At 37.5% G+C, this 8,041-nt stretch overlaps 1 protein-coding gene across 8 annotated transcripts in view; it reads right to left on the bottom strand.

Annotated features, from left to right (window-relative positions):
- Nucleotides 1-1,474: 1,474 nt before the first annotated feature.
- CCDC170 (coiled-coil domain containing 170) overlaps nt 1,475-8,041 on the bottom strand; it is a 38,881-nt gene continuing 32,314 nt past the window's right edge. For 7 of the 8 annotated variants that reach the window (XM_086877230.1, XM_086877233.1, XM_086877236.1 and 4 more), the window contains one exon: nt 3,357-4,770. In XM_086877230.1, coding sequence (XP_086733356.1) covers nt 4,573-4,770 — 198 coding nt within the window. In that variant the 3' untranslated portion in view covers nt 3,357-4,572. Of the gene's footprint in view, nt 2,497-3,356; nt 4,771-8,041 lie in introns of those variants that run through there. The other variant, XR_015283256.1, reaches the window with a different exon arrangement.

The raw sequence follows: 8,041 nt of genomic DNA, 5'->3' as shown, positions 1-8,041 counted from the left end.
TAGAAATACTCTTACTGTTCCTTACTTCATGCCAGCTTAGGCCCAAGCCATCAACCAAAGCAGAGTTTTCGGGCTGTGGACACTCCCTGTTGGGACCAGAGGTGCCTCTTGGGTGTGCCCAGATTTCCATCCCCGTGCTGAAGGCTCCCCTAATGCCCTGCTGTAGCCCCCAGAGCTGCCGCAGCCACGCTCTTCCTCAGGGTACAAACCATCAGCAGCGGGGGAAAGGGCTGAGTCAGCTCTGCAGGCATGTGGCTGCCAGCCCTGGGGAAGGTCTTCCAGCATTCCACGGGTACCATTGCATGTTTGTTTTGTAATCAGAGCTCCCAGCGTTTTGTGGGCAAGATTTTATTTTTTTTCAGATTAAATTGCATCCACTGGCCTATTTAAAAACAGTATTATTAGAAAATTGAATGTGTTGTTTATAACCAAGCTCATCCTCTCCACCCAACACACTAACATTCCTAAAAAAAAAAAAAGCCCAAATCATTTCATAAAAGCACTGATTTACAACAAAAATTATAAAAGGTACACATAACCTGGGGCCAAAATCTATCCAGCTCCCGGCTTCCTGCCCTCCAGTCCCATTCCCAGCATTACCAGAAGCCATCTAATACTTGGTCTCTCTACCTGGGACCTGTTTGGAGCCCACTGGCTCACATTTTGCAATCTTGTGTTGTTTCTCCTGCTTATCCAAAAGTTTAAGTATTCACAGAGAAAAAAATGACATAACATAACTGTTTTATTTGTTCTCCTCTGAAAATAAGTATTCTTCATTGTCTCAAGGGTCATTTGCTGACTTTAAAACTGACAGAAAAGTAAACTTTTTTGTTCAAACACATTTTTGTGTTTTGTAGATTTTTCTTTTCTGACTCAGTTATCCCTCACTAATTATGAGTGCAATCTAATAAACTCATCCTCCTTCCAGATAAAAAGAAGTGTTGCCATAGAGGATTTTTACTTGTTTTGACAAAAAAAAAAAAGTCTGAAGTCTTCCATTTGAAAAGGATTATCTTTGAACATTCTTTCCAGTTTCTATTCTGGCAAGCTATCATTTTTTAGTTTCCACATTAACTAATTTTGTTTTGCATGCTTCAGTGATATCAGAAATCCCTTCTAATTTCCTAGAGAGTTTAACTTAATTTTGTTTCATGCCTTGCCCTTTTTCATTTAGATGGTCAAGAGAAAAAGTCAGAGTCTGTAGTCTTACAAAATACTTCTATTTCACAGGAAAAATTTGGGAGAATACATTACTTTTTCTCTCTAAATGTACCTGATTCCTCGCCTGCTGTTTTTTTAAAATTAACATCTATTATGACTTGGCTTATTCATATTTCCCCTCTCCTGCACCATCATAATGTGTAAAATAATCCAGTAACAGAGCAGCTGTAGGAAATTGTATATGATGGACATCCACAGAAAATGTGAAAAAGCAAGAAAACTGCTTTATAGAATGATAAACTACAGAGCAACAGAAGTCAAAGAGTAATTTAATGTGATCCGCCTTAATGCATCTTAATTCTAATTTAGCAAAGTACATTGAATACTTTTGCACTTAATTTCTTTGAGGAATCCTGGTTCTACTACATTAATATTCTGATGCTTGGTTCTGCTGTGTTGCAAATAGTCTATTATCAATAATACAATGCATAGGCAAAAATTCAGTTCCATGTACTTCAATAAAGTCTTAACACTAACACTCATTTTTCTATCTCCTTTGTGATTTTATTACTACAGTGTTTATAACATGCATGTAATTTCACTTTAATATCTACAATTGCAACATTTTAATTTGTTGAGTTTTGCCTTACCACTTAGCAAAGTTATTTTCAGTGGAGCTGGTTCAGCTGTTATTTGGAGAGAAAAAAAAGGAGTTCTGTAGCTGTACTGTTCTGTGAGTTAACACATAGCACTTCTTTACATTATTTACATTATTTTAGTATGTATTCTGATCAAGAATCATTTACCACAATAAAACAGTAATTATGAACAGATAGCAAGCTCTTAATTGCACACCTTCTATTAATCTAGACAAACCTAGTGAAAATAACACAGGGGAAGAAGGGTGCCTGCTGACACAACCTGGATATACACTTGCAACGCTTGTCTTGTGTTGAACACATCTTGGTTTAAAAAAGAAAACATTTGAAACAAATGTTGAAAGCATTCATAAGCCTCTTCTATTTTTTCTCCCAGAAGAAAGATTTATTTCAATGCTGTATGAAACAAGCCTTAAAAAAAAATTGAGAGTCAGTTTTTTCAAGGCTTACTTAAATTATATAAGCTTACTTAAATTATATAAAAATCACCAGAACTTTGTTCAAAACAAATTGCTTCTTATTTATTTATTTGCTTTGGCTAAATGGAAAAATATGGCAGTACTCTTCCAAGAGTAAAGCAAATAGAGGGAATATTAGTTGTCAGGTCATAATCCTTTGTGAACACGGTGATTGATTATTAGTACTTCAGAAAATGTACTACAGCACATCTACTGTGCTAAAAAGAGAAAAAAAAAAGGCATTAGAAAACTTTTATCCTTTCTTCTGGCTTAATATGCAAGCCACTAATCAAGCATTGCTGTGAACTTCATGTGAAAAATCTGCCTCCTTTTAAATAATTTAGAGAACCATGCTGATGGCTTCTGTGGGGCTGGAACTTCACTGCTGGTGCCAGGGCTGGTCACAGGGTGGCAGGGGACAGGGCTAATGAGCCTGACAGGAGACTTCAAGTCTCCTGGCAGACATCAGGACATCATTTCACAATGCAAACTTACTTTGTAATTGCCACTCTCAGAGACTACTTTTTAATGTTATGAATGTATTGTCTGGGTTGAGTGGACCTAAATTTGTAATGCAATTTACTTAACTTTCAAAATGTGGTAAATCATGTTTCATATTATATTTATAAAATGTGGATGAAGAAGATGGGTTTTGTTCTTTAGTAATAAATCAAAGAGAAGTGTCTATAAAACAAACAAAATAGAAAGTGAAACTACTTGTATTATCTCACAAAGAATTAGAAAATTATTGCATCCTTTTCGACCCTCTAAATCCCCAATCAACATATCATGCCTAAAAATTACATTTTATCCAGCCTTGAACACTTCTAAGGATGGAGCATCCACAACTTCTCTGTGCAACCTGTGCCTCACTACCCACACAAGAAAGAATTTTTTTTCTATAGATATCTAATCTCAACCAGCTCTCTTTCGGTTTGAAATCATCCCCCCCGCCCCAAAACAATGTTACATTATAAAACAAAAAATTAAGTTGATTTTAATCCAGTTAGCCAGAGGAGAGTAAGAATTTATGCAAGATCTTCTCAAGTGACTGATTTTACAGTCATTTGTAAAATGCTTGAGTGTAAAAAAGCTTGATTGTTTATTTTTTATTTTACAGCAAGTCACTGAGAAACAATTCTTCAGAAGCAAATGAAATAAAAACGTATTTTGAGTCCTCAGCCAGATATTGAAATTACCACTCTTACTCAAAGAAGTGTAATTCTTCTTAAAATAGTGTGTTCAGTTTCACTGGGTGGGTCATCGTTTGCTGAGATACTGTAGAAAGCCCACAAATGGTCAGACACAATTATGTAAGTTGTCTTTACCGTTCTACACAACCATACAAAATTTATAATGGGAAAACTAAAACCACATAATGAAGTTTGAATGTGCTATTAAAAGAGATTTATTGTCCACATTTCTTTTTAAAAAATCATGAAGTTTAACAACACTCAGAAAGCAGTTTTTATGACTAAGAGGTAGTTTTGTACACCTCAAAATCATCCCTTCTCTGAAAATAAACACTTAAGTAGCTCAACTATTTTCTGTAGTGAACAAGAATTCTAAAATAATTTTTCATTAACTCAGAAGAATTGCCACTGTGGATTAATTGCCCGAGGAATACAGCAGCTGGAAGGAAAATTTTCAAGACATCATGACCAAGGCCAACACTCAATTTTACCAAATATATCTATACGTGGCACGTGATGGGACCCTGTGAGAAAGCCTTTGCTGCAAAAATGTAATTTTTTGTTTTGCCACATGAGCAGACAAAAGAAACCAACAGAAGAAAAAGACAACCTTTTGTTCCAAAATTGAGATAATCCTCTAACTTGCAGACAACTGTCTAAAGCCCTTAAGTGTAAAAATGCAGAGATGTTCCCAGGTGGCAAGAAGAACATCAGCAGGACAACCCCTACTTGATTTCAGCCTTGTCAACTGCAGGTAAAACACAAGGAATGCCACTGAAGCAGACATCCAGTAACTTCTCAAAATTGTGTACTGACCTTGGTGACCCATGACTTCAATGCCTCTGCACTGAAACTTGAGAGCATCATTGATGTGTTTCCCATCATTTTCATAATTGAAGTATTAAGCTGCCCAGGGATTTTCTGTTTGCCATCTCCAGGCTGCTGGATTTACTCTACCCATTTCTATCAGTCTCTCTGTTGAAGTTCTAAAAATCAGCCCTAGTTGTTGTCTCTGGAGTAGGGAACAGAAACAGAGATGTTTTCTGTGGAGGTCCAGCAGGCAAGGAAGCAAAGAGAAAATTCACTTTGTTCCATCTCGGTTCAGTGAAGAAGCTGGATGTTCCTTTGCTGCTCCTCTGGGGTCCTTGCCATGTCTTTGAGGCAGATGCAGGGGAAGAAGTGGTGCTGATGGGAGTGAATCAGCCCGTCAAGGCGTGTAATGATTTCATAGTCAGGAAGAGCCAGGCTGGCAGTGTCGAGGCCCAGCATCCGTGAGACCACCTCTCGGAAATCTGCCAGCTGCGGGAGCAAACACAAGGGAATAAATTAAATAGGAAGCAAAGGAGATGTCAGGGAAAGCATGTACATATAGGCACACATACAAACACAAGCACTTGTATTTATCAGTGCTAAATATAGGCATATCAGCTGTTGCTCAGTACAGAGAGCAGAAGAGGACACAAACAGCCCTTTGGGACATACATCAAATCACAAAACACAAACAGCTGAGATGTCAAGGATCTCAAACACAAAATACAGTTTTCAAGTGTTTCTTTAGTATCTCTCACAGGCATATCTTCTCTGCTGACTCAACCCAAAAACTGAGTAAAATACACTTTTACTTGACCCAGATACAAACTGGAAACTCTGGTGGGCAGTTCCCAGAGCAGAGTTGTTGCTTCTCCTTGATCACTATCTACCACGCTCCCCTCCAGCCTTCACTTTGTTGAGAAAAAAGAAAGGAGGAAGTTAGAAGAAAGGTGGAAGTTCTTGGCACATCCTGCAGTCTGACTTTGATTTGAATCAGGATACAGCCCAAATTCAAGATGCAGCTTAAGAAATTGCTTGTTTTTCTTCCCTGCATAGCTGCTGAAAACATCATAGGAATAGTATTTGGTAAAGTAATTAGTTAAGGACATCAGCTTTCTCTCTGCTGATCCAAATGGGCAGACATCCACAAGTAGTTGTCGTCACTGCTGATTTACTCTTCTTAACTCACAATATGTATCATTATCAGTCAAACTTCAAAGCTTCTTGAAGAGACAATAAAATACACAGCCCAAATGACAAATGCCTTAATACCCCTTTATTATCAACACATAAAAGAGGAAAACTTTACTATTTGAGGAAATATTATTTTCTTGCTCTCTATTTGAATGCTGAGATCCCCATCCCAAGCATGAAAGAGACTCAAAATGCCACAAAAATCATCAAAACCACCAAGAAACTGGATTCATGTTCTGATGTGGCAGCATCCTCACTCCACCAATCCTGCCAAGGGCTAAGGATAAGGAGGAGACAGCCAGTCCTGAAATGTCTCCAACCCCAAGAACACTGCACAGAATTCTAAAGCAGCTAAGTCTGTGAGTAAAGGGGTTTGCAGCTCTCCTGAAAACAAGGTCTCAGTTGCCAAGACTTTGCAAAAGGCAGTTTGTTTCAAACCCTGAGGAGCTGCCATCAGCTCAGAAACACAAATATATGGAAACCAATACAGAACAGAGCTGAGGTCTGGAGTCCTCAGCACAAGACAGACATGCACGTTAGAACAGTCCCAAGGGGAGCTACAGATATGATAAGAGGGCTAAAGAACTTCTGTGAAGTCAGGCTGAGAGAGCTGGGGTTGTTCATCCTGGAGAAGAGCAGCTTCCAGGGAAACTTTATAACAGCCTCCCAGTACTTAAAGGGAACTTTCCAAAAATAAAACAGGAAGAACAACACTTCACACAGGCATATAGTGATAGGAAAAGGGAGAAGGGTTTTTAATTAGAAGAGGAGAGATTTAGATTAGATATTAGGAAGAAATTTTTTACTGGGAGGGTGGTGAGACACTGGAACAGGTTTGCCCAGGGAACTTGTGCTGTCCCATTCCTGGAAGTGTTCAAGGCCAGGCTGAATGGAGATTTGAACAATCTGGTCTAGTGGAAGGTGTCCTTACCCACAGCAGGTGTGCTAGAACTAGATTATCTTTAAGGTCACTTCCAACCCAACCCATTCCATGATTCTGAGATTTGAGAATTCAGTCCCAGCTATCTGTATTAACAAGGCAGTGCAATGTTTTGGATCAAACGTTGGAACAAACATCTTGTTACACCAAAACCCCAAAGTTCCCATGCATTATCTTCTACACTAGTTCAGGAGGTCACAGATGCAGGGCTCTGGAAGGGTGCTAGACAAGCCCTATTTAGCAGAAGCTGAAGAGTTTTTCTTTTAAAACCTGGATCACAAACAGGATAAGGACACAACAAAGCTGGAATTTGTTTCTATACAGACTTTACATTGAAAGCTCAAGGCAGCCCTCTGCAAAGATACAGGCTTTGGATGAAGCAGAGAAATAATGAAGGATAAACATCATTAAAGACTCAAACACGAAAGTATGCTGCAAACAACAACACTCCTGCTAAATTTTCTTTGTACCTTCCTTTCAGTGAATAAAATTATCAGAAACAAAATCCAAGAAGTTAATGCAACTTAGAGCATTAACCCAAGATATTAGGGTTTGAGGATGTAAAAAGCAGACACTATATATATTTTATTTTCACTCTGTAACTACAAGAAATTAGAAGGCATCTTATTCCAGCAGAAACAAAACAAAAATAAAAGTCCAAAGAATATTGAAACAATATCTAAGTGGTTTGAAACCCCTTGCATTCAGATGGTAAAAAGTCAACATTTGTGTGCTTCTAGCAAAAACTCAATATATGATTCCATGGAATAAGTTCCTGCATATAATTAATATCTTCTTCTCTGTGTCAGATGCTTTGTTTCCTCATGAGATGTATGAAGAAATTAAATCTTCCTGCCAAATTTCTAACCTTCATTGTAAAACAAAACAGTGCTAAAGGTTTCCAGGAAAAAAAGATTCCCAGGTTGTTTGACTTCTCTGCATGTAAATAAAATATTTTTCTAGACTAATTTCTGAAATAGCATTCTTAAATTTAATCCAGAGTCATTGTTAAGGCAAACATATACCATAAAATTTTTAGCTGGGAAATATAATATAAAGTTCTAGGCAGTTGAAATAAATTTAAAATTACAATTTTTTTACTTTAAAGAAACATCCCATTTGCTTTCAACAATTATGCCATCTATAACATTGCTAAAAAACACAACATGCAGGGGAATAACATACATACTTCACAATTTTTTTTAAAATTAGGATGGAACACATTTACTAACATGTTTCCCACAAACTACTTATACCCTGCTTTTCAGTTACCACAAAAATTTTTCTGATCTAAACTTTAACAAAGTTATATTGATCAAATATATCACAAACTGATCCAAAATAATTACATTCAATATTAAATTGGGGGGGGGGGGGGGGGGCTGTTCCTTGTATTCTCCAACACTCTTTGAATTTATGGCCTATACATAGTAACACTGGCTCATTAAATCATTTAGGTTGAAAAAACCGTTTAAGATTATCAAGTCCAACTCCTAACCTGCATTGCAAAGTCCATCACTAAACCATGCTTAGGTGTCTTTTAAATACCTTTAATACTGGTGTCTCAACTACTCCCCTGGGCAACTTCTTCCAATTCCTGACTACCCCTTCAGAGAATAAATTTTG

This window comes from Cyanistes caeruleus, chromosome 2, assembly GCF_971803275.1.
Source record: "Cyanistes caeruleus chromosome 2, bCyaCae1.hap1.1, whole genome shotgun sequence".
In the NCBI taxonomy this organism is placed as follows: Eukaryota; Metazoa; Chordata; class Aves; order Passeriformes; family Paridae; genus Cyanistes; species Cyanistes caeruleus.
This window is presented reverse-complemented; position numbering and strand designations above follow the sequence as displayed.